Below are 27,232 nucleotides of genomic sequence, written 5' to 3'. Positions count from 1 at the left end.
AACTCTGGACAAAGTACCTTTCCATTCAAAACTAATTCTTAATTGTTTCCTTAGTCTCTCTTATCAGTAAATGACACTTGGCCTGCCACATTTCCTGCTGCCCTCTCCTGTGGAATCCTCACCATCCAACTCCTTCCAACTTAGTAGAAAAAGTAGAGAGGACCAGGTTGTGCCTAGAGTACATCTGGACCACGGATTCATCATTCTTTCTCCACCAGCTTTCATGTGAAGTTCGTACCATTCCTACTGGTTTAAAAAGAGTTAAGATACAGATGTGGTTAGGATGCAACTGATCAGGATATAAATGTACAGTAAATTTATTACAAATGAGAACAAAATTATTAACCATGATAAAATTTGAAAACAGGAAGAAATTTATTTTGGCAGCAAACTCTTATTACCTGTAAAATATTGTAGCATCACATAGAAATAGTAAATGTTTTAAACACTGTAGTTTATATATTAATCTGCATAAAATTTATTTCTTGTAATTGTCTTCAATAGAAATTATCTATAGATTATATAATTAATCATATAAAGTCAATATAGAAATAAGTAAAAAAATACTCTCTTCAATTTTCCTGACAACTTACTATGGTTTATATGCTTCAAAGAAAAGGTGAAATCTTGTGAAAGCACTATCAATTTCAGGAAGACAAGTTGTAATCCACTTCAGATGAATTTTATTATATATTATTAATATAGGTAGTAGTAAAAACAAACAAGCTATGTTTTCTTTTATAAAATGGTACAAAATTGAAGTTTTCTAATTAACCCATCTAAATGCCATCTACAGTCAAACTTTGGCTAACGTGTTTAAAACACTAAGCAGAAAGACAAACTATATAAAATCTTCAATATATTATCAAAAATAATTGTGGAAATTGCATTAATAAGTTAAAATGAGATTATTTAAAATATGGATTATAAATTCTTCTAATTTTCATGGAAACAGATTTAATCTTGACAGGTGAGCTGTTTTTGGTCCATGTGCCCCACTGAATTCCAGTTGCAAGCAATTTTCCAGGGGAGTGATGAATGCCGTTTAGATTTGCTAGACCACACTGGTTGAACCACCAGCCAGTGTTGTTATTGAGGTGACTGCAGCTCTTTGTGGAGTGACCATTGACCAGGCATGCAGGGTGACACCCGTCATTATCAACATCCGATGTGCTGAAAGGCATTGCATTTTGATTATCTTCTTTTCTGAGACCCCGGAATGCATCACCTGGGTAAAACAGAATTTTTTTAATGACTGAATTTAAAGGCAATTTCCATTATTTTAATCAACCATTACCAGCATAGTAGGCAAAAGCATTGCACACAGAAATAAGGCTTAAATTATTTTTCTACTGTTTATCATGTTAAAATCTGTCGTGCAGATTTTAAATCTTTTTTTTTTTTTTTTTTTTTTTTTTTTTTTTTTTTTTGAGACAGAGTCTCACTTTGTTGCCCGGGCTAGAGTGAGTGCCATGGCGTCAGTCTAGCTCACAGCAACCTCAAACTCCTGGACTTAAGCGATCCTACTGCCTCAGCCTCCCGAGTAGCTGGGACTACAGGCATGCGCCACCATGCCCGGCTAATTTTTTGTATATATATCTTTTAGTTGTCCATATAATTTCTTTCTATTTTTAGTAGAGACGGGGTCTCACTCTTGCTCAGGCTGGTCTCGAACTCCTGACCTCAAGCGATCCACCCGCCTCGGCCTCCCAGAGTGCTAGGATTACAGGCGTGAGCCACCACGCCCGGCCCTTTAAATCTTAATAAATTCTTCAACATGACAAGCATCTTTAAATGGATATTTGTAATAAAATTCACAATCCAAAATGGAGGTTTGGCTGTGTAGACAAAATCAGATAATTTAGGCCAAAAATTATACTTATAAGGGCCTGTCATATTTTGGGGAGACCAATATGGTAATTGATAATTTAGGAAAAGAAAATAATTTACACAGGATAAATTTTGATATCACTACCACTCATATCACTTTAGATAAGAGAGGTGTGAATGAAAGTAAAACTTCTACTTTTAAGAAACTTAAATTTATAGTTACAAAAGTTGTTTGGATTCTTCAGGGGCCAAGTTTATATAGAATACTTAATGGCCCCAAGAAAATTTCAGCTATACTCCTAAGGTGAGCCTTTTTTTCATGGTTCTTCACATGATATATGGATCAAATGGATAGTAGGTAAAACAATACTATTTTTAAAGGGCTTACATTGGACCTTGTATATATGGTATCCTGATATTTACAATATTCCTGCAAAGATTAAATATCTTTCCCAAGACAACCCAGTTAACTAAGTGGCAGGAGCAGGAGCCATATTTTGTTTTATAAAGTTCCATAAAATTAAAAGAGTCTAGGTAAACCCGTAATACCTATGTTTCATCTGTATGTGAACTTTGGCTAATATGATTGAAACACTAACTAAAAGAGAAGCTGCATAAAATCTGTGGAGAAACCAAGGACTATGTTTGTTTCATTATGCTTCTGAATTTTTGGCATCTCTTGTGATAAATCTTTTGAGGAGCCTGAAGAACTTCATTAGCAGTTGCAGCCTATCTTATACCCCAGCTCTGCTGATTATTAAAGTCTTTGACACTGCACTGCATGGGAAACAAAAATACATACATTGCAGGGATATGCAGAGAGTATATAATTTTCGACACCCACACAGTGTAATACCTTTCAAAAGTTGATATGAGAGAGGCAAAACCTATGAGCATTGCCTAAATTGTGTGATCAGTCCATGGATACTCTCCAGCATCAGAAGGATGATACGTCATATGGGCTCCTCAATGGATTATATTTAAAAGCTCATATTAAAAATATATGCATAGAGCTATTTCCTAAAAAGAATAGTCTGTTAAATCTCAACCACCATGTTTTCTATGAGAGTGTAGTTGAAGAACATGACACTTTGTTTTCTCTGAGAACCCAGAGAAATTTCTCTCAAGTTTTATAATCAGGAATATTTGTGCTTCTCATTAAACAACTGTGTTGCTCAAATGCTCAAAATTATATATCTATTTTTGCTCTGAGCTCAAAAATTTGTGGCCCACCTCTACCACACACCTGATCATACTTAACCCTCTGGTTTTATTTATGTTTCTATCCTTGCATTCTGCTGACACCTTTTTATTTTATTATTTTGATTATATTATGTGAACAACAGCTAAAAGTTACTTAATAACCTTATTGGGAAAATGTAGAGCATGGCAAAATCTGAGAGTTCTGGAATGAAAAAAATGTTTGCCATTATAAATTTTATCTTCTAATTAAATGCCCGTCATCTTTTAGAGAACCCCCACACAAACTTTTGCTAAAATAATATGCTCCATATCGGATAGTTCTTTATACTTTTAGAGATGAAACATTAAAAATTGTATATTGTAACTATTTCAAATTTTCCCTATATATCAAAATTTCAATTTCAGATCTTCACCTAATATCCCAAGCCTAAACCTCTCAGATGTCATAGATTCCAACCATACCAGACAGCTCTCTGCACCCTATAATTTTCCTGCTTCTATGCCTGGAGTCAAGCTGCTCCATTTGCCAACATTCATTTGCCAAATGCCTACCCATTCCTCCAAGACCAGATCAGTGGTTCTCAATTGTAAGCATGCTGACATAACCATCTGGCTCAGACTTGCTGAAGAACATGTACTTTCAAAAAGCTTCCCAGGTTGAATCTAACATCACCTCCTTCCATGAAGATTTTCCTGGATATAATTAATTAGAATCATTCTCACTCTCTCTTTGACCACCAAAGCTCTATCACTATTCTGTGTTTTCAATGTTAGTTATTCTCTCCTCAATATTGTGATCACTTAAAAAGCTGGGAACGTATATCATTTTTTTTTATTTCTAGCACTAAATATACATATTGAACAAATACCATGAACAGCAACAACAGAGGGGTTGAATTTAGTATTTCTTAACTCAAATGACTAAATTTTAAGCATTAAAGTACAAATTTAATATCAAGTAGTTGGAAGTTCTAACCAATTAAATTTATTTGTAAATGAGTAGATGCATCAAAGTATAGTGAAAAGAATACTAAACTAGTTGTTCTGTCAACCTGGGTTCTTGCCCTGGTTCAAGTGTGATAATTTGGGAATCTTGGGCCAGTCACTTAATCTTTTAGGTTTTTTCACCTGTAAATTAAGAAGAATGGAGATCATCTCTAACATTCCAGGACTTTAAATGTCAGCCTCTCTGAATATGAAAATGGGACTCATACCTTCCAAGCCTACTCACAGGCTCTCTATCCAAAGAATCAACTAAGATTGCAGATGGCAAATTGTTTTAGAGCATTTCAAAATCATGAGGTGGTACAACAATCATAATAAAGTTTCAAAACTCAAGATCTGGCCAGCTTTCTCATTCCTAATTTTGTCTGCTATTAGTTATGTGTCATGTATCAAGAGAAATGCATTATTTTTATCCTTATGTAATATCGAGTCAGTTATATTTCAATCTTCTGGATAATTTTAGGAATAAAAAACTTACCAGCATTTCCTGAATACCGTCCTAAGTGCATTTTAAAAAATCTTGTTTCATCCTCTAGCCAAAAATTATCATATGATGCATAAGCAAATGTGTCATCTTCAGATTTCAAAGCCACATACAGCATAAAACTGGTATTTTTCTGATTTACTATGTAAAAAATCTTTTTTAGTCCTAGCCAAAATTCTCCTGTAAAAGAAAATGCTTTATTTTAATATACTTTAATACAAATTAGAATAATCCTTTGTTGTTGAATGTTTGGTCTTATTTAGTATTTCAATAACTCTGAGATGGCTTACATAAATAATGAGAGGGACTGGTTGGCCTAGCTCAAATTATCAGTGTTTGCATAATTTACAAAAAAAAAAAAAAAAACAGCAAAAAATCTTTCTAGTTCTACTTCACTAGACTGGAGAGAATCAGACCCTGTTTCATTTTTAACTCTCTAAATTAAATTCAAAATTTCATTTAAAGTCTAAATTAAAAGTCAAGTTTTACCTTGAGGCATATCAACACAAAACCAGTGGAAATATTATGGCAGGTAACAAAATGTTATGTACCAATAAATGTTGGAGGTTTAACCTCCAAATCAACATCTCCTAAAGAAACATTTTCCGAAACTTCTCAGTTGAAATTATTTTCTTCTGTCTTGGAGAACACTTTCTGAACAAATGCTTCTTTGTTATAATGCAGTTGGTCAATTATCTATGACTGGAAACATAATGTAGCAACACTGGAGTATGCCCAGGTTTAGGGTCAACAGTTCCAAGATGACTATAGATCCAAGATGAATTATAAAACTCCCTAATTCAGACAACATACTTCTTGCATGCACATTCTAGCCAATGGCTTTCTACCTTCCCTGCCTACTGTGGCACCCTAAATGTATATCTGCTCTGCAAGATACTCCTCTATTTGAATTATAAAATTACTGAAGGAATTAACAAACTTCAAGGAATTTGGGGAATAATGTGACAGCATTCAAACTCTTCAAAACATAGCTAGGATATTAAGTGCTTCTCCAGAGCTCACCGGGGCATTTTAGTTCCACACCCGCTTAGATCTGAAAAGTATCCTGAGGAGGCACAAGAAGAAAGTGGGCACAGTAAGATGGGTCCCTAGGGGTATGGTTAGTCTCATGCAGTCTGTAACATTTCAATTTAATGTCCCTGCCATCTCTCCCCTCTACCCGAATCTCAAATTGAAGACTTAACAATACATTTTCCTTAATCCCACATAGATTTTAAAAAAATACACCAGTACAAAGCATCCTCAGTTTACAAGAAGGATACTTGCCTGAAGACATTAGGTCAAAACTCATATTGTTTCCCCATAGAAATAAGCATGAAGTAAGGAAGATGACAATTCAAAGCTTATATGGTGACCTATGACTACTTAAATTTAGGAGGAAGCACTCAGTGGAAAATTAAAGGTAATACTGAGAAAATACAAGTATATTAACTGCACTCTACAACATGGCAGTTATCTGACTATAAGGCAAAATGCCCTCTAAAATCATTGCCATGTGGTAGCATTTTTACCACCAGAACTAATGCTACCACTTACTGAATCTTTGGATGACATCATTACGGGAGGTTAAAGATTTTAAATTATAACAGCAGTAACTGTAAAAATTACCAAAATCACCTGCAGAGGTTCCAATGAATGTAAAAATACTTCAGGGTACATAAATACTGGTGTTTCTTTTTACCAGCAAAAGTGATGTTGCATGTGGCAATATTGTATACAGATTTTGCAATTCACCTGGAGTTATAATTTTCAAATTTTGAGCATAATGATCCTTATTGATATTTTTATTAAACACTATGCTCAGTTCAAATAATTTGAATTTGCACATACATGTACCTTGATTGTTCATTTCCTTTGCTAGTGTACACACAGCACACATAATCAAGAACTGTAAGATCTATGAAAACACTGCCTTTCAGTCTTTCATTGTGCAAACAGTGTGAGTACCTGCCAGATCTCTGGGGGGTACATAGTAAACACTTAATGAATGCCCAATTTAGAGTTTTCAGTTAAATCACATTTCAACAGATATCTAAAATTAAAGATTTCCAGATTTCAACTGAAGATCTACTTATTTTAAATAATTTGACAAATGAAAAGAGGTTATTTTAGTCATATTTTGATATTTATAAGGATTTGTTATTTAATGTTTTTACTGAAGATCTGATCAATAGAGACACAGTCTATAGATATGATACCAAAAGGAAGAAAAAAGTTAGAGCAGAAATACATAATATTTGACCTAGAAGGTCGCCAAATCCATCCAGATAATCACACCACAACCTTTGGAAATCAATCATCCCATCAATCCTTTTCTGTATCACAGTCCATCCGCCTCCTCTGTAATCCATGTCGCACATTACCTAAAACAGGCCCAGAAAAGACCAAAATAATGCACTATTATTTTTATTATTTGATATAAAACTCGTGCTTCATCCTTAAGCCTAGAGAAAGAGAAGATACTTCCACTGAGTTTTCAGTGCAATTGTATATGCCATTAATTTATTAATATTTTTGTATCTCTAGAAATAATACTGTTTATTATAAAACAAACATCAATTAACCTAATTACAGTCCCTGAATCAATCATTTTTAAAAATACATAAATATTTGCAGCATTTTAAGGTTATTCTCTTATTCCTCAATTCTATAAATATTTTTCAGTTTAGTAATAAGAGTATAGATCTGATGTGGCCAAATAATGTATTTCTTTACAAATTAACCTTTTCTTTGAATTGAAATGCTGGATTTTTTTTTATCGTGTTAAGTATGTTCATGTGCTTGTCTTTGATTGTTCTTTTCTCCCACACACCTGGAAGGCTTGTGTTCAAACTGGCATTTTCATACAGAAAGGTACAATCTACACCCACTCAGCAGGTGCTCACAAGTGTAAACTGCCCAGAAGAGGACTCCTGTAGGGGAAGTCATAGCAGTGACATAAAGAAGAAAGCAGAGCAATTCTTCTCCATCAAGAATTTCCCACATGGAGACAGAGAAAGGCAGTGTGGAGGAAGTTAGCGAACCAACACTTTCTCACAAAAGGGGTAATTATGCATCCCACTCTTCACAAAATTTGAAGCTTTCCTTTTCAACATCCAGTTTTGAATCTGTAGGTGAAGTAATTTAGGTAATTTTAAAATTATTTCCCACATAATTTCCAATTTTTTGACACTTTGTCAATAGATAAAAAAAAATAAATAAATAATGGTAGTAACTCTAAGAAGAGAAACTGGTAGTACCTACTTAGAAAAAAGTTATTTTTTTGTGTAATAAATACTGTAAGTAAAATATAATAAAAGTATCATAAACTTCCTTATCCACAAAGAAGTGTTCAGAAAAATATATATTACATATATACTCACACACACACATATTCCATCATTATGCATAACCTCTAGTAGAAATTTCTACTAAATATTCTAGGATAAAACTACTAAGGATAGACATAAGAGTAATTTATTTTGTCCATTTTAAGAATGGATCATCTTCTCAATCTGCCTTGCATGCCAATGAAAGGTTTTTCTAAATTATTAATTTCTCATATAATCACATAAAATCATTTATCATCAAAAGAAGTTATAACTGTATATAGGAAGGGAAATCAAAATTATTTTTGGTAAACTTCAAGGCAAAGCACATCAATATTTTCTAATATTCATTGGCTAATTAAAGCAAGTATTTATATTTCATAGTTCTGCCTACTATATAGTTCTGCCTATTATTAGAATAATATAAGACCTTGCACCAAATGATTTACTTTACCTTTTTCTTTTTTTAATACATTCATTCTAACATTCTATAAAGGATTTACTTTAAAGAGTGTAACCACGGAAACTCAAATAGAAACATGAAAGACAGACTCTCTAGTTCTTTTGTTGGTTCATGATTTGGGCATTAGAATTCTAGAAAACAAAAATTTTGAAACTGGAACTTTCCCTAATGTATTTAAATTTTTTCAGGAAACATTTAAATATTAAAACAAAATTTTAATATAGATTAAATCGGTTGGATGTTTATCTTATTTCACATAATAAGGGAAAACCTTACCTCAAATGGGTAACTAGATCCTTCTGGGTGAATTATATATAAACCACTTGGTGTTTTGGTGACAGAGCCAATGGTATCTTTAATATCAGTGCAATCTAAACCTAGAAAAGTAAAATTAGTTATTTAGGATATTTTCAAGTGTGCATTTAAGATTTAATCATTTTCCTGTAGAGAATTGATAGTGCTAATTGAAATTACCATAATTTCCATTAATAATATCATAATATTAACTTCTTGGAAATGAAAAATGGTCACAATTTTAGAAATAAGGAGAAAATATAAGGAAGAACAGAGATTAAAGAATTTATGCTGCAATAAGCCCTCACTAATAATAGATCACTGTTAGTGATTAGTGTTCTAAACTGTTTAAAAGTTTCATTTGGCATTGACACTTATTTAATATACTTTCTAATTATGCATTCTCTTTCCCAATAAATAATGCCCTTTTGGGAATCAAGGCTTATCGTAGAGGGCATAATGTGTAAAGGAAATCTATATGAATGAGGACAAAACTGAAAGGAATAAGCGAATTAACCACTATTGACACATCCTTGTCTACTCTAATCCAGACTTCAGAGACTGATGTGTTGGAGACCACTATTACCAGTAGCCAAAGGAGAAAAGGAAAAATAATTTTCTTCACCAAGAAGAAATTATGCATGAGGCCAGAGCCTACTTTGTTTACAATAGTTAGAACTGTAGCACCCCATAATGATCTTCTACAAAGTATTCATCTCCCCTGGATGGTAAACATATGTATGTGAATACGGATATTCCATTTTCCGGAAGATACTCCACTCTGTAGCATCTTTTATAAATGTGATAAAATAAATCCAACCCTCAGTGTCAATTATCCAAATGCCTAGCTTAGAATCCTAGTTCTACTCCTAACTACCTGAGAACCATTAACTAAGTTGCTTAACCCCTCAAAGCTTTATTTTCTTCATGTACTATCAGAATAATAATAATGCCATCTACTTCATAGTGTTATTCTGACAATTTACATAGTAAGCTATCACATAAAGCCTTTAGCACAGTCCCTAGCAACACAAATATGCAGAAAATATTATCCACAAAAAGTCAGCTGTAAAAAATTATTTACTTTCCCCTTAATTTTCAGAAGACATAGATTTGTTCTGAATTGTTAAAAGACATTTTTATAATGACTTTATGCTCACACATATGATAGAAGTTCGCAGTGAAGGACTGATCTGGGTTGGAGCATCTGCTTTGTCATTACCATCCAGAGAAATGTGAACAGATTATTTCCATTTTCTGAGCTGGATATTCCTCATCTAATGATGATCATTATCATAGCAAGCCTTTATATTGCTCTTCCTATGCATCAGGCAGTATTTTAAGAGTTTTTCATTGTATTTGCCCATTTAATCCTCACATCAACTATCTCAGGAAGGTACTATGAGTTTACTGATGAGAGAACTGACATCAAGGAAGCAGCAGATCAAAGATTTGAAGCCAGGCAGTCTGTGCTCTTAATTAACTACCCTGTTACACTTCCTATATAGAGGTAGTTATGGGGAATAAATGAGATGCAATAAAATAATTTAAAAACAACAAAATAACACGTGCCTCTCTTCCTACCTATTATATAGAAGATTCTCAGGCACTGTTTATTTTCTTACCTTTCTAAGAAAAACATAAAGATCATATATTAGGCCCTCAATAACCTTTATTTGCTTGCAACATTTTGGTATGAATTCATATTTATAAGGTTTATAGGGCATTTTTCTTAGAAGCCCAGGCCTCTATGAATTAATATGCTATCCCTTAGAAAGTACAAAAAATGCTAACTTTCACATTATTTTTGTCATAAATTTCTTTTTCTCTTCAAATTTTATGTCCCAATTTGAAACCTTTCAAACATGTCAAAAAAATTTTTATATAGGTGGGAGGAACTCTGAAACTTTCTTTTCTTCTAACTGAAGATGAATTATTAATAAAATATAAAGAATAAAGCTGCATAAAACTATGCTATTTTCAACAGATTCAGGATATCTTTATATAGCCATGGCTTTTAAATGGTCAAAAAAGTTTCCCATTTTAGGAAAGTACACATTATCTGTGGTATAATTTGTTTAATGCCAGGTATGAGTCCTCCGGTCTATTAGAGAATAGTGAGCTGTATTTTTTCAACAAAACTTTTAAATTCACCAACCTGTCCAGGAAAATTTTAATCTCTAAGAGACTAATATGAAAAGGCTGAAATACCAATGTTCTCACCATGTGACTGAACTGGTCTGTGAGGAAAGGGATCCAGCTGTTTTCTAAAAACTTCTGAAGTCAAAAGGAGAACTCGATTCATGAGCTCATTAACCTAAACACGCACATAACACAAATGCACATTTAAGTAAATTTATGTTTGAACAAACCCCCTTTAGCTAAATTCTGTAACTGTTTTCTCTAAGCCTCTTATAAACCCAGCTCTGAAATACATAACGATGCTCATTTTTGCTAGATTGAATCCTGACTGTTTTAACGAAGAGTAAAGGCATAACTAAACAGCAATCATTAAATTCAATAGTGTCTGCCTCCCTAGAATTAATTTTATCTGCCCCTGTTTCTGCATTTGGCAGCTTCTGCAGGTATGTTCTTCATACCTTGCCTGAACCATTGCTATAGTTTCTTATCTCCCCCTATGGCTCTTCCTCAAGCCATCCTCCACACCAGCTGTCAATTGGATCACGGCATTTCCTTACTCAAACAAACACTTCAAACACATGCCTCACCAAGTTAGTTCCTGACTATCCTTTTAATTAGTTTTCCTTATAAACTCTCAACTTCATCAGCCATTCCACCCTTGCACCAACTCCAAAAAGGTCTCCCCAAATGGAATGCCCTCCCCTCTTTATCCAACCTTTGTGACTTTTAAAGAATTTATTCATCTTTCATGATTCAGCTAACAGGCTCTGTCCTCTGGGAAGCTTTCTTGGACCTTAGGTTTCTTTTTTGTGTCATACTAACAGCCTCTACATTTTTTCAACACATTTTTCTCCTCCACTAGACTGTATGCCCTTTGATTGAAGGTCCATTGTTTTTATTGCTTTTTGTTTGCCTAAGGCTTACTATGGTGCCTCTAATATAGTAGGTACTAAATAGATGTCTAAACATGAATGCATTAAAAAAAGGTTACACCTCCAGCTAACTATAGGTCAACATGCATATGCAATAACAACACGACTAAAAAATCCATACCTGATTAGATAAATAATCCAAGGAAACTTGTTGTTCATCCATCATATTTCTTAGTAGTTTTTTGGTACTTCGTGTGTAGGAAACAATAGAATTTTGCAAATTTCCTTAACCATAATAAAAAGCATCTGCTAAATATTATGTTATAAGAAATAATTACAGTGAAAAATGATAAATTTTACATGATTTTGGATAAACATGTAAACAATAATATCTCAGTTTAACTTAATACTCAGAATTATATATTTTAGATAGTATATATTTTAACTCAGGATTAACCAAAAAACAATTGTTTCAATACTTCTTAATGAAAGTATGCTTTTTAATAATATAGGCTACCCCAAATAATCTGTTATAATTAAGAGACAATATTCTGAGTGTAAATTCTCACTTTAAAAAGTGAGAAGAATAGAGGCAGGAGGCGTAGGATTCATCAATTCTTACTATGGAAGAAACTAAAAGGTAACAATTTCATACCAGGCAAGTTAATTTTAAAAATAAATCTTTGTTTTAATCCTGTCTATTAACTATATTTTTATATAATTAAATTACTAACACATACATACACATACACATAATAAATCTTAGTCAAAGATTTTGGTTAGTTGGTTTCTGACTGAACTTTTACTATACATTTTCCTTCATAAAAATGTTTTTATTTTAATATAGTATTTCTTATGGAAAATTTGTAAGAACATTTCTTCTTTTTTTTTTTTTTTTTTTTTTTTTTTTTTTTTTTTTTGTTGAGACAGAGTCTCACTTTGTTGCCCAGGCTAGAGTGAGTACCGTGGCGTCAGCTTAGCTCACAGCAACCTCAAACTCCTGGGCTTAAGCGATCCTACTGCCTCAGCCTCCCGAGTAGCTGGGACTACAGGCATGCGCCACTATGCCCGGCTAATTTTTTCTGTATAGATTTTTAGGTGTCCATATAATGTCTTTCTATTTTTAGTAGAGACGGGGTCTCGCTCAGGCTGGTCTCGAACTCCTGACCTTGAGCAATCCACCTGCCTCGGCCTCCCAGAGTGCTAGGATTACAGGCGTGAGCCACCGCGCCCGGCCTGTAAGAACATTTCAAAGAACTTTTTTCCTGAGGCATTTGAGAATGTGTTTCCATAATGTCCCATCGTCCCTACTATTTCAATGTGTATTTCTTACTCCAAAGACATTCCCAACAACACAATCATCAAAATCAGGAAATAAACACTGGCTACCTATATTCTCAGACCCTATACAAGTTTCACTCATGATATCAATGATGCCCCCTACAACAAAAGGACCCACATATTATTGCATATGTTATTCTTTAAAAATTTATTTTATTTCTAAGTTTCTCTCCCCCGGCAGTAGAATCATATTAATAATTCTTGATATTTTTAATTCTACTTCACCCAGCTTCATCTCTCCTTTTTACTTTCAGTGTCTCACTTTCTATTTGCTTTTTCCTGGATTAAGACATTGTGGTAATGGGCCTAAAGCTTCACTCACTACCTTAGTTTGAGAAGCCTGAAATACTTGTATTCCACATAGAGTTGATTACATTAAAGTGAGCTTTTTTTTTATACTTGCTGACCTAGGAGTTACAGTCCTGTAAGACCTGAAACAGATCATCAACTCCACCCTTTCTGATCCACTTTCTTCACCCATTCCCTACATACATATATTATACAATGAAAATTACGTGGTTACTAGTTTTTTTTTTTAATTTAGCTTAAAGCTTTTTATTTATTATGTTTAGCTGTATAAATTGGCTGTGAATTTGTTTTATACCTATTGTATTAGTTATTCTAGTGTTCAATACTAACATATTAGTTTTTAGAATCCCCTCCACCCTCTAGCCCCACCAAAAAAAAACTAAGGTGAAATTTCCTAGTGATCAAATGAAAGTAAGAAAATAGCTCTAGCTGAATTGATGAGATACTACTATCAGTGTATTCTGGTTTACCCCTTCCCTCTGTGGCCAGTTGATGTCACAGGGCTGGCTATATGGAAGAAGGACACATTCATTTATAGAATATTTACTAAACATCCATTATATGCCAAACACATAAAGCCTCTAATCTAGGATGACCAGGATGTATATAAAACAACCCAAACAAAAGCTGAGGTATATTTCTTCCATGTCTACCTTAGAACTAATAAATCATATATCTTTATAATTATGGTTATTTTTAATACTTACTACACATGAAATGTTTTTCTTCTCGTGTAATTTTAGTTTTAACATCGCATGATATCTCACAGTCTTCTTTATAAATAGTATCATTACTTTTACTTTCATCTTTCACATTAGATACATCTTCTACAATGTTAACTACAGGAGACGCCTTTACATTAAAAAATAGGAATAAGAAAAAATACATGACATACATAGCATGGCCTAATATATAATAAACAACAAGATTGTAAGGAAAAGGTTAAATTTCAGAACATATGAGGCTGATCATTAGAAAAAATAATGAACTAGTTATTTCCACAAATAAATCTGTTGTATAAATAAAACCAGATGGATAAATTTGTTAATTTCCTAGGTAACCAAACACAGGACTATATTTGAAATATAAAAGTTTATAGAATAGCTTCTTTTTTTTTAAAGCAAAGTGATTTTTTTTTACTACCAAATCAGACATTTCATTATCAAAGTAATTGGAAAATTACAGGCTAGTTTTTATCCTAGGCCTGAAATTTCTTTAAAAATTTTTCACTAGAAATTTATTGAGTCAGTCCTCAGTTTATAGTTTCCTAAGTTTAAAAATAGTAACATTTAAGCAATGTCAATATTTGTAAATAAATGTTTTAATTGTTCCATAAATTTTATTTGGTAGCATAATTAATCTCTTCAAACTTCTAATATATATCTCAAAAGCTAATCCTACTTTCCTAGCTAAAAGAATATTGCTAAAATTCTTACCGTAGGATGATGTATACAGTTACCTTGTACAGCTTCTCCACAAATAAAAATACATACATTTAAGAACAAGAGTAAGGCTTGGGATAGAGACATCATACTTTTCTTGGATAAATGAAAACACTTCTTCAAATATCAGTCAGCTCTCTGTGGAAAGAACTACAGTGCATAGAGTCTTCAGTTAAAAGCTTCTGGAAGGTGTACAACAAAAACAGAAGCCAATACTTACTAGTTTCCATGCCCTCGTTTGAAACAACACCCTTCATATGAAAAACAAGGTAGCCTCTAGAGATCCTGTCTTTTTAAGTCACATAAATACTTTTTATCACTTAATGCCTGCATTATAAATCTAGCCTTTTGCAACATAGGAAATAAATGGATAGATAAATAGATAATAAATAAATAAATGATATAGGTAGATAAATAAAGCATGAATTTATAAATTCATCTAATTTTTGTGAGTCAGATTTTTTCCCTTGGGAAAAAAATACCTTTGATAAGCTATACCTCAATAATTATGAACTGATTTACACAAAAACAGTAAGGAAGTAGAAATGACTGATGGAGTGGGAAGAACATTACATTGGAACTATTTCTATAAAATGCTAAGTAGAAATTTGATCAATGTGGGCATTCAAAGCAAATAATTCAGACTTAAAATATGCTTTTAAAATGCCAAATCTTTAGGACTCTAATTAATGTGTATGTTTTACAATTATATTGTTAAAACTGCAAAAATTCTGAACATAAGAGAAATGATGTTACTGAAAATGACAGCTCTCTGAAAGTTAACAGATCAATGTCTGTAATGAGTCTGCAAATTTTCCCTCAGCAATGGCTCCTTCCCTTCATTCTATAAACATGCCTAAGTATTTGTTATCCTGAAATTAAGAGGCAAAACAAAACTTTCCTGAGTCTTGCTTCTGGTTCAATGTATTATTTTCTCCATCTCCTTTCCTAGCCTGAGAACTGCAGGGCAGGGACCACACCATAGTTTTTATAGCACAAGCATAATAACTGAAACACAATAGGTGTTCAAATATTTACTTAATGAAGAATTATCTTAAGCTAATTGTCTATTCTCTCACTTTACTTCCTCACCACCTATCATTTAAACCCAAACACTCTTATATTTCATTTACTGAAACAACTTTCTCAGAGCTTCTCCAGTGAAGCAGTGAGGTGGCTGGGAGTGCTGGCTCTGAGACCAGACCACCTGGTTTGAAGATTGATTTCACCACTCCCTTACTCTGGAAACTTGGGCAAAGTTACTTAATATTGCTATAGCTCAATTACCTCCTTTGTAGAATAGAAATTGTTTTATGGATGAAAATAATCTAATATATTCTACGTAAGCACTTAGCACAGTATGTGAGGAAACAATAAGCATTCAAATGTTAGGTGGTATCATCATCATTATTATTAATATTTCACTTGATCGATATGCAGTTCTAACATTGCTGACAATATTGATGATCTTTATAATTTATATTAGGAGTAAATGACTATATATCTTTAATCTTAAATTTCTAGTTGAAGTCTTATGAAATTGAAATGAAGATGGCAGAACTTTAGCAAATTTAAACCAGCCAGATGTTAAAATTCTTTGTTCTTTCACAGCTTGCCCAGAGACAAACTCAGGAAATTCTTATTTGAGCAAGAAAATACTCTGGCAGAAGATGGAAAAAATAACCTCAGCCAAGATCAAAGTAAAAGCACAAAAAATTGTCCATCATAGGCTGCTGTATGATTGCAAGGTTAAGTTGAATTAAATAAGCAGGAAGCCATTGCCTCAGTCTGTCTCTGTAGTTTCAGTTCCTTTATAGCAAACTGTAATCTAATTAAGGAGTATGTTTTTTGTAACAAATAGCTAGGTTTCAGCCAATCACAGGCAGCCAACAGATCAGACCATGCCCGAATAAAACAAATGCTCAGCTATAGCCAATTAAATGATTCCTCTACTTTGTTTCTGTGTTGGGCTTATAAAAGTTTGTTGCTCACACAGCCAGGTGGAGCTCTCTGAACTCCTTCTAGTTCTGAGTGCTGCCCAATTCATGAATCCTTCTTTGCTCAATAATCTGTTCAATTTGTCTGAAGTTTTTTTTTTTTTAACATAGTATTCAAATTAAATAAGTTATGTGGAACATGCTTTGTAACCATAAAGTAATTATTATTAGTTTTATTTGTAAATAAAACATCACTAACAATTTATGAGACCATGCTAATGAAATTGGGTGTCTAACAGGCATCTTGCATTTAACATGTTTAAAGCCTAACTCTTGTTACTTCTTCCACTCTCTACCTCTTCCTCCCCATATTAGTAAATGACAATACCCTTTATCTAGGTGCTCCAGCTCCAAATCTGAGAGTCATATTTTGACTCTTTTTTTTTCCCTCACTTACCACAACCATCCATCAACACATCTTATTGGCTCAAAGCTCAAATTTGAAACACTTCTTGCCACCTGCATTGCTACCATCCTAGTCCAAATCTCTGTCATCTCTCACCCAACCTGCTATGATAATCTTCTAACTAGCCTCATTGTTTCTGGTCTCATCCCCTATTTTCTAGTTTCCCCTGCAGCAGCTAGAGGATCCATTATATTATGCTACTCTCCTAGTAAAAACTCTCCTTCCATTGGAAGGAAGTTGGATTTTACATTAAGTCCTTGCATACAGTATGAGTCCCCATTGAATCTGGGCCATGTACTTGTCCACTTCTCCTACCTGACTCTATTCTAGCCATAGTGGCCTTTCTGCTATGCTTTAAACACCACAATATAATTCTGTTCTTAGAGCCTTTTGTACTTATAACCTCTTTTGCCTAAAATATTCTTCATCCAGATATTCGAATAGCAATCTCTTTCCTTCATTCAGACCTCTATCCTAATTTCTCTTCCTTAGAGGCTTTTCCTGAGCATTCCATCTCAAATAGAACTGACAACAGTCTCAATCCCCCTACACTAGTCCATTTTTCCCTGTAACACTTTTCATTACCTATTATATTCTAGTGGAGAAGAAAAACAAATATAAGCTTCATGAGCATAGGGACTTCGAAGTTTCATTCACCTAGAGAGTGCTTGGCACATAGTAAGTGCTCAATATATATTTTCTCAATAAAAAAATGAATTATTTTATGGTTTTAAGGTGTGAAAGAAAAAACATATTTAATACAGATATTTCCTGATAAAATATAGATATTTTAATGTAATATTCTTCTTTATTGCTTAAATCATATTTGCTTCTACTGTCAAGAGATGAAGTTTGTAAAATTCTTAAATTATCTCTCTATTATCCAAATGTCTAATCTTAAAGCCTTATTTTAGAATCTAGGACTACACAACTTAAATAGAATGTGGAAAACCTGCTTAATATTTTGAAGAAAGAAAGAAAGAAAGAAAACATTTAAAGGTCAAAAAAATCCTGTGATAAAAATATCTGGCAAACTTATGTTTAAAATTTCTTTCCTTCTTGGTCGTCTTTGTAAAACAACATTTTGCATAAAGAATGATTATATAAGTAGGCATTTGTAGGCAATTGAGAAACAAAATTATGCTTCTTAATGCTAATATACCATGCCAAAAAGCAGTGAGGTGCCTAGGAGTTATAAGATATCAAACTAATAATATAGTAAAAGCTAGACTTTCAGGAAGACTAAACATGCCTAAATAGTCCAAACAGCAACCACAATCTTCTCACTTGTATTTGCACTTTATGTTGTCCTACTTTGCTCAATCAGCCCTGGAGAGACAGACATGTGATGACAGCAGTGGGAATAGAGTCAAGGCCAATGCCTGTGGCTAGGCCAGTTAAAAACTTGCCAAGATAGCAAATTGTCCAATTGTATATATTTAGCCTTTTTTTGTCAGGATTATATATTTTATTCTCTTGGCATGATCCTGAAGAAGACTTTATTATGTGTTTTAGGTTTTACATAAAAACTGGATTTGTGTGGCACTTTAAAATTTCAGTCTCAAATCCACAGAGCCTTTGTCTCTCACGCTCCCTGTGTCAGCCCAACTTGGATCCCTCTTTACTGTTCCTTCTCCTCTGCTCCAGGATGCCCAAGTGACTAGTGCAGCCTCTGTCACCCTGTGACCTTCAGGTTTTGGAAGATCTGTAGAGAGGATGCCAGGACACCATGGAAGCTGGGAACAGAAATCTCCCAAGGGGAACAACCAGGAAGGCTGACTAGAAGCAGGCTGCACTCGCCACTCTCAAGGAAAGGGTCAAAGGTTGCGGGTAGATGTTCACTTACGGAGAGACCATCTCAGAGAGAGCATTGTGAATCATCAGAGAAGCCACCTGAGACACCCAAAGTAGGGGACAGAGAGGCAGGGTGATCCGCTTAGCAACATTGGAAGGTACCTGGGGAAGTGTCCACACATGGGGAAGGGTTAGGAGAGATCCCCAGGACTCTGCTCTCCCCCAATAAACACTGAAATCTCAGCTGCAAGGGGGCTCCCCCACCACAGCAGGCCTCCCTACTGATCAGGGAGCTACTTGGAGACTGTGCAGCAGCATCGTACCCACCAAAGAGTGGGCACAGTGTGGTCCCACCAGCTTCTGGTCCCAGATCACTACAACAGATGCCAATCTGTGCTCTCAGCCCCAGAGCACCCAGTCTGCAGAGGAGTTGGCTCCACAGCAGCCACCTCCCCATTACCCCTGCCAGGACAGGGAGGGACCAGGGAGTGCGGGATCTCTCGTGTACATTGTGACTGAGTGCCATGCATCTCCCCAACCTCCCCACCAGCTGCCACCCAGGGATCCAGGCAAAACAAATGCTCACCAGGCCCCAGCATCTGCCGCTGCCATCTGGCCATCTCCATAGTGCTGCCAGTGTCACCTGAGGAGCTCTGCAGCAGCTGCCACAGTCGGACTTGGTGAAGGGAAAGCTCCAGCCACTCTGGCTCTGCAGTGGGGCACCGTGCATCTCCCCAGCCTCACCAGGCACCAGTGGACCAGCTGCTGCAGCCCATGGAGCCATCCCACTGCTAGCTGCAGTCCCACAACCCACCCATGCACTGGCCAAGACCCCTGACCTGTCCAGGAACCCACCAAGGTCTCATGACTCACATAGGTACCAGCCAAGTTCCTGTGACCCACCACCACCTGCAGTCTTGCGACGCACCCAGGCACCTGGGAAGGTCCCATGACCCGCCCCATCATTGGCTGCAGTACTGCAATATGCCCAAGTGCCCTCCAAGGTCCCACAGCCCACCCAGGTGCTGGCCAAGGTCCCACACCCATCCAGGCACCCATCAAGGTCCTATAACACACACAGGCAACTGCCAAGGTCCTGTGACCTGCACAGGGTCCTGCCAAGTTCTCATGATCCACCCATCCATGGGCTGCATTCCTGTGACACATCCAGGCACCCACCAGGGTCTACAACCTGACCAAAGTGCCACCCAAAGTCATGCCACCCGCCTCCATGGAGAGAGAATTGCCAGCTCCTTTTTCAAGCTTTCAACAGCAGCCTAGGAACCAACACACCAATCCAAATGAGTATCCCCTAGGACTGACATGGACTGTGACAACCAAATAGAAACAGGGCAATGCAGGAGAACAGCTGCATTACAGGCTCTCAGTAGATCTGCCGCCCTCCTGCTGGAGCAATCCTCCAGAGTGGGACAACAAAGCATTATTTAGGGATTTCACCTCCTTCTCACTATGTTGCCAGCAAGGGAGAACAGGTGCACTGCAAACCTATCAGCCCTGAGCTGAGAGAAGAGGTTTTATATGAGAAGAAACCAGCAAAAGAATTCTGGCGACATGAAAAAACAAGCTAGTTTGACATCCCCAAAGGATCACAATAGATCCATAGCAACTGACCCCAACCAAAAGGAAATTGCCAAAATGTCAGAAATATAATTTAGATCATGGATGGCAAATACAATGAATGGAATTGAAGAGAAAGTTGAAAACCAAAACAAAGAAATAAAAAAAATATTTCAGGACATGAATGAAAAACACGCTAAAGAGGTACATGATATAAGAAAGGATACGTCAGAACTTAAAGAAATGAAAGGGTCATTTAGGGAACTACAAAATACAGCAGAAAGCTTCAACAACAGGCTATATCTAGCAGAAGAAAGAATCCCAGAGCATAAAGACAAGGCATTCGAACTAACCTAGTCAGTCAAGGATGCGGAAAAAAGAATGAAGAAGAATTAACAATAACTCAGAGAAATACGGGACTATGTGAAATGAGCCAATATACAAATTATAGGTATCCCTTAGGGAGAATAAGAAAAAGCAAAAAGCATGGAAAACTTATTCGAGGGAATTATGGAGCAGAACTTCCCTGGGATCACCAGAGATTCAGATATCCAGATACAAGAAGGTAACCAAACACTGGGAAGATTAATAGCAAATAGGGCATCCTCAAGACACTTATTCATCAACCTGGCCAAAGAAAAAATGAGGGAGAAAATTCTACAAGCTGCAAGATGAAAGCAACAACTAATTTACAAAGGAAAACCCATCAGATAAACAGCAGACTTCTCAGCAGAGACAACCCAGAAGGAATTTGGGCTCCACTTTTAATCTTCTTGAACAGAACAACTGCTGGCCTAGAATTTTTTATCCTGCAAAACTAAGTTTCATGAATGAAGGAAAAATAAAGACTTTTCCAGACAAGCAAACACTAAGAGAATTAGTCACTATTAGACCTGCCCTATAAGAAATGCTCAAAAGTACATTATGTATACAACAGCACAATAGATACCCACCAGTGTAAAAACATTTGAATGTTATATCTCACATATCTTATAAAACAATAGCACAAGAGGGAAAACAAAACAATAAGGTATCATCAAACATGATGAACAGAACAGCATCCCACATATCAATGCTAACACTCAATGTGAGCAGTTTGAATGCCCCACTTAAAAGACATAGACTGGCTGAATGGATGAAAACACACAAGTATTTGCTATCTCCAAGAAACACATCTAAACCACAAGGACAAAGACTCAAGGTGAAGGGATAGAAAAAAAAACGTTCCATGCAAATGGAAACCCAAAGCAAGCAGGTATAGCCATTCTCATGCCAGATAAAATAAACTTTAAATCAAAAATGGTAATAACACGCCTGTAATCCTAGCACTCTGGGAGGCCGAGGTGGGCGGATCGTTTGAGCTCAGGAGTTCGAGACCAGCCTGAGCAAGAGCGAGGCCCCACCTCTACTAAAAATAGAAAGAAATTATATGGACAGCTAAAAATATATATAGAAAAAATTAGCCGGGCATGGTGGTGCATGCCTGTAGTCCCAGCTACTCGGGAGGCTGAGACAGGAGGATCGCTTGAGCTCAGGAGTTTGAGGTTGCTGTGAGCTAGGCTGACGCCACGGCACTCACTCTAGCCTGGGCAACAGAGTGAGACTCTGTCTCAAAAAAAAAAAAATGGTAATAAGAAAAGACAAATTAATGAACACAAATCAGTAGCATTTCTATACACCAATAACAGTCAAGCTGAGAATCAGATCAAAGACTCAATATCCTTCACAATGGCTACAAAGAAAATAAAATACCTAGGAATATACTTAACCAAGGAGGTGAAAGATCTCTACAAAGAGAACTATAAAACACTGATGAAAGAAATTGCAGATAACACAAATAGAAAAGCATCCTCTGTACATGGATTGGCAGAATCAACATCGTTAAAATTTCCATACTGACCAAAGTGATTTACAGATTCAATCCAATTCCATCAAAATACCAACATCTTATTTCACAGACCTATAAAAAATAACCCTAAGCTTTCTTTGGAACCAAAAAGACCCTGAATAGCCAAAACAATCCCAAGCAAAAAGAACAAATCTGGAAGCATCATATTATACATCATATTATACATATTATACATCATATATACTTCAAATTATACTACGAGGCTTTTGTACCCAAAACAGAATGCTACTGATATAAAAGTAGAGCCAGAGACCAATGGAACAGAACAGACAACCCAGAAATTAAACCATCTGCCTATAACCAATTGATCTTTGACAAAGCAGACAGCAACATACACTGGGAAAAGGATGCCCTATTCAATAAATGGTGCTGGGAAAATTGGACAGCCACATGCAGAAGAATGAAACAGGACCCCTATCTCTTGCCATATACAAAAATTAATTCAAAATAGATAAAAGGCTTCAATGTAAGGCATAAAACCATAATAATTCCATAAGAAAACATAAGAAAAACTCTTTTAGACATGGAGGTAGGCAAAGAATTTATGACTAAGACCCCAAAGGCAAATACAACAACAACAAAAATAAATAAATGGGACTCAATTAAATTAAAAGGCATCTGCACAGCAAAGGATATAATCAACACAGCAAATATACAACCTACAGAATGGGAGAAAATATTCACAAACTATGTATCTGACAATGGACTAATAACCAGAATCCACAAAGAACTCAAACAAATCAGCAAGAGAAAAAACAAACAACCCTATTAAAAAGTGGGCAAAAGACATGAACAGCAGAATCAAAAGAAGATAGAAAAATGGTCTAAAAACGTATGAAAAAAGGCTCAACATCACTGGAAAATGCAAATTAAAACTATAATGAGATACCTTCTTACCCCTATCAGAATGGCCATTATTAAAAAGTCCAAAAACAACAGATGCTGGTGTGGATGCAGAGAGAAAGTATTGCTTGTACACTATTGGTGGGACTGCAAGTTAGTACAACTTCTATGGAAAATAGTATGGAGATTCCTCTAAGAAATAAATGTAGACCTACCATTCAATCCAGCAATCCCACTGCTCAGTATTTACCCAAAGGAAAGGAAATCATTTTATCAAAAAGATACCTGCCCTTGAATGTTTATTGCAGCACAATTCACAATTGCAAAGATATGGAACCAACCTAAGTGCCCATCAATTTATGAATGGGTAAAAAAATGTGGTGTTTATATACAATGGAGTACTACCCAGCCATTAAAAGGAATGAAATAATGTCATTTGCAGCAACGTGAATGGAACTGGAGACCATTATCCTAAATGAAGTATCTCAGGAATGGAAAGCCAAAGACCATATGTTCTCACCAATAGGTGGGAGCTAAATTATGGGTACACATGGCCACAAAGAGATATAAGGCACATTGGAAATCAAGAAAGGAGAAGGGTAGGAGGGTAAGTGTGAAATACAAACTTACCTATTGGGTACATGAACACTATTCTGATGGACACACCAACAGCCCTGACTTCCATGTGACAAAAACGGTTGTACCCCCTTAATATTTTGAAAATTAAAAAAAAATAAAAAATAAAATATCAGTCCCCAGAGCACTTTCCAATTTGAGTTATTGCATCCAAGTTTGCAAATATTATTTTAAATAGTTTCAACAGGAAAAGTTTATTATTTGAACTCTAAAAAATGAACAAATTGATTCACAAAGACAGAGACATTTAGTGGTGGGTGAATAATCTTTATTTGGTCTGTACATTCTGCCTCCAGTCTGGGAGTTTTTCCATGAAAAAACTGGCTGAAATACAGTCAGAATTTTTATGTGCTTTTATACTGGGCTCCAACAAAAAGTTGCAGACTTTTTCCAAATTTTCACTTGCATAGCCATTAAACCAGTGGCTCAAAAATCCATTTAATTTTCCATATTTCCTGAAACAATTTCAATACAATGATCTCTTTTGGCATATCTTCCCGGGAGATTAGTAGGTTTGCTGTGATGTTCATTTCCAGAATCTGGCAGCAAGGCAAGGAAGGACCATTAGAAGCCTTTGAAATGTTGACCTTATAAGTAGGGCAAAGGCGAGGAAGTGGACTGCAGAGAGAATGGCAGAAGCATCATCGAGGGGGCGAGAGAATGCAAAAAAGGAAATTTTCCACTTCACAAAACTTTTTTTAAAAGACAGTGTTTGGGGATAGTAATGCCCTGGACATTACTCACAACTCAAAACTCCACAACAGGATTCGGTAGTTAAACAACAAATCCAACTCCAAATTAACCCCCAATCTTTTCAGAATCCGCCTGGTGGCATTTGCCTGTATCTGGGGACTTTGCATCTCACTATCTTTAGCCAGTCTCAATACCCCCAGGAAAACACCCTCCTAAAAATGGAGGTAGGAGTGAATCAAACTATGACGCATAATTTTGCTAACTCCAGCAAGGACGTAGGTACCCTGGGATGCCGGGGTCTCTACCCGCTGCCCGCAGGACAGCTCCCAACAGGCGGGGCCACGGCTGCCTCCTATTGGCTGCCTCTGGCCCGGCCCCGCCCCTCCGCCCCGGTTTCCGTCGCCAAGGACGCGGCGTCGGTTGGTTGTCAAGATGGCGGTGGCAGGGTTCCTGCTGACACCTCTACTATTGCCAGGGAAGGTCGCCGCTGCCGCTGCTGCCGTCGCCACTACAGCCCCCAGCGCCCTTGTGCGGGAGTCAGGGCTGCCGCGGCCAACCCCTCTGCGCCGGTGACGTGGGGCCCGAGAGACGGAGTGCAGGGAGGGGCCGAAGAGGAGGAGAAGGAGGAGGAAGCCAGAGCTGCCATGAGGGAGGCGCTAGGGAAGAGCGGGGAGGCGGCGCTGAGGTGAAAGATGCTGGCGGGGAGGCCCGGAACCCGGAGCGCGGTCACCGGACTGGGCACTGAATCCTCGGACACCCTCGACAGAGCCCCCCTCAGCCCTCGGGAGAGCGGCGGGCGTCACCGACCTGGCGCTTACCTGTATCCTTCCCAGTGTCTGCCCAGGTAGCGGAGTTAGAAGCGGGGCCCATCTTTTTTCCCCGTTAGATTTCCCATTACCACTGACGCAAGGTGATCGAAATTAGCAAGTCATCTTAGTGCGAATATTTGCTTTAATATATGTCGTTGCTCTCTTTAGACCAGAAATTATATCATTTTTTTCCTAATTCCATGGCCGCTTCCCCCACCACTTTGTTATCCCACTCTTTCTTCAACTTCTTTGTCAAATTTTTGTGAATTGTAAAATAACATCAACCGTGTATTCTGTGGGGATTATTTTTTTGCCTTCTGGAATTACGCCTTTATGTTCTTTGCTTACATATTAACCACTTCCTGGCTAATCATGCTACTTGGAGAAAGAAATTGCACAAATAAGTAAAATGTTTTGCTGAAGAGTCCATTTTGACAGTTATCCTAGCATGGCCCTAAATCCATTTACCAGAGCTGCCAAAGTCTAGTACAGTTTGGTAATTTGTTTTGTTTTCCATCTCGGCCCAGTCTGTTGTCAGAGAGACAGCAGAGAGGAAATGAGAAGCAAGGGACCTGGACGCTTCACAATCTGGATTAGCTCTGATTTTTCCCTAAGAATTGGTTGCACCCTCCTTTCATGTTGCTGTTGGTTGCATTTTAGAAAATTGAAAGAGTGAAAGAGTTTTGTTATCAAAATACGTAGATCGTGTTTATTCCTTTAGAAAATGTTATGATAATTAGAATTTAACCTTAGTATTCTCAAAGGACTTGGGTGGTAGTGATGGTGCTGTGTAATCATCATCTTCATTCCTGTCAGAGAATGGAATGCCTTCTCTTTCCAAGTTAACCCCCATTTTCTTATCCCCATCGTCTCCAACTTCTTCTGGGATGTTCTTTACACTCGGTTACAATTTTTACAGCAAGTCAACAATTTGTATTGAGTGTCTGCCCTTTGGAAGACACTGTTCTAAGTTCCAGGGATACAAATCTAGTGAGGAAGACAGGTATGTACAGAGCTTCACTAATGGTAAAATATCCCTCCTCAGATCATGCTTTCCTCAAGCTTCTATCCCTTCTTTCTGTCTTTATTTTCTTTGGCCAAGTTCTCAAAATAATAGCCCGCAATAGCAGCTTCTAGTTCTCTCATATATTCATTATTAATCCTCTTCAATTTGGCTTTTGCCCTTGCTACTCTCCACAACAGTCCCCTCAAAGATGTACTCTGAAATGAAAAGAGTCATTTTCTGCATAATTTAATTCTGCCCCCTTGACATTATATTTTCTTAGACACTGAATTCCTATTGCACTGACCCTAACTTATCTCTAAATCTGAAAATAGGGAAGCATTGTAAATGGCTCACTGACAAAGTGTATCTTTCCATCATTTTCATTAATGAAATAGTCATAGATTTTATTTTTTATAATTTATATGTTATGAACTTAGATACAAATAGCAAAGAAAATATTTGTAAATAAAATTGAGCAATACATGGAATGAACACACCAAGTAGACTCTATTCCAAAATTATAATGATGGTTTCCTATAAAGAAATACATTACTAAAAATATACTTAAAACACTAAATATATAGTTAAAATTAGGCAAATTATAAATTATCACCTTAATAGATGACCAATAGACTTTAATAAAATCCAACAACTTTTTGCTAATGTGTAGTGTGTGTGTGTGTGTGTGTGTGTATGTGTGTGTGTGTATTTGCTGGTTTATAGATGTTATTGCTAGTATTTATGTGTGTGTATATATATATGTATAAGTATATTTAAATATACATATTTAAATTGGAATAGACGAATTCTTTTGAACATAGTAAAGACTGTGACACTAAATCAAAAT

At 36.2% G+C, this 27,232-nt stretch overlaps 2 protein-coding genes across 2 annotated transcripts in view; one reads left to right on the top strand and one right to left on the bottom strand.

The window, feature by feature from the left end:
• Positions 1 to 293: 293 nt before the first annotated feature.
• Positions 294 to 26,525, bottom strand: ANGPTL5 (angiopoietin like 5). The gene is made up of 9 exons (XM_069469025.1): positions 26,007 to 26,525; positions 14,709 to 14,893; positions 13,980 to 14,124; positions 11,804 to 11,907; positions 10,832 to 10,925; positions 8,591 to 8,691; positions 6,786 to 6,906; positions 4,517 to 4,702; positions 294 to 1,228 (listed from the first exon to the last, which is right to left on the bottom strand). The coding sequence occupies exons 2-9, from the start codon at positions 14,802 to 14,804 to the stop codon at positions 909 to 911; spliced, it is 1,167 nt and encodes a 388-aa protein (XP_069325126.1). The 5' UTR covers positions 14,805 to 14,893; positions 26,007 to 26,525; the 3' UTR covers positions 294 to 908.
• CEP126 (centrosomal protein 126) overlaps positions 25,263 to 27,232 on the top strand; it is a 113,294-nt gene continuing 111,324 nt past the window's right edge. Inside the window, exon 1 of the mRNA XM_069470474.1 lies at positions 25,263 to 25,390. Within this exon, the coding sequence (XP_069326575.1) occupies positions 25,263 to 25,390 (128 nt within the window). The remainder of the gene's footprint in view (positions 25,391 to 27,232) is intronic.

Source organism: Eulemur rufifrons, chromosome 6 (genome assembly GCF_041146395.1).
Source record: "Eulemur rufifrons isolate Redbay chromosome 6, OSU_ERuf_1, whole genome shotgun sequence".
In the NCBI taxonomy this organism is placed as follows: Eukaryota; Metazoa; Chordata; class Mammalia; order Primates; family Lemuridae; genus Eulemur; species Eulemur rufifrons.
The sequence above is the reverse complement of the archived record's forward strand: the minus strand, read 5'-3'. Positions and strand labels throughout refer to the sequence as shown.

Bases quoted from the DNA above. Each gene is read 5' to 3' on its own strand.
- ANGPTL5 (XM_069469025.1), bottom strand. From the start codon at position 14,804: ATGATGTCTCTATCCCAAGCCTTACTCTTGTTCTTAAATGTATGTATT. The intron at 8,692-10,831 runs GTGAGAACATTG...TTACTTTTCTAG, and splicing joins CAGACCAGTTCAGTCACATG to GTTTAGATTGCACTGATATT. The intron at 6,907-8,590 runs GTAAGGTTTTCC...GGCCTGTTTTAG, and splicing joins GATCTAGTTACCCATTTGAG to GTAATGTGCGACATGGATTA.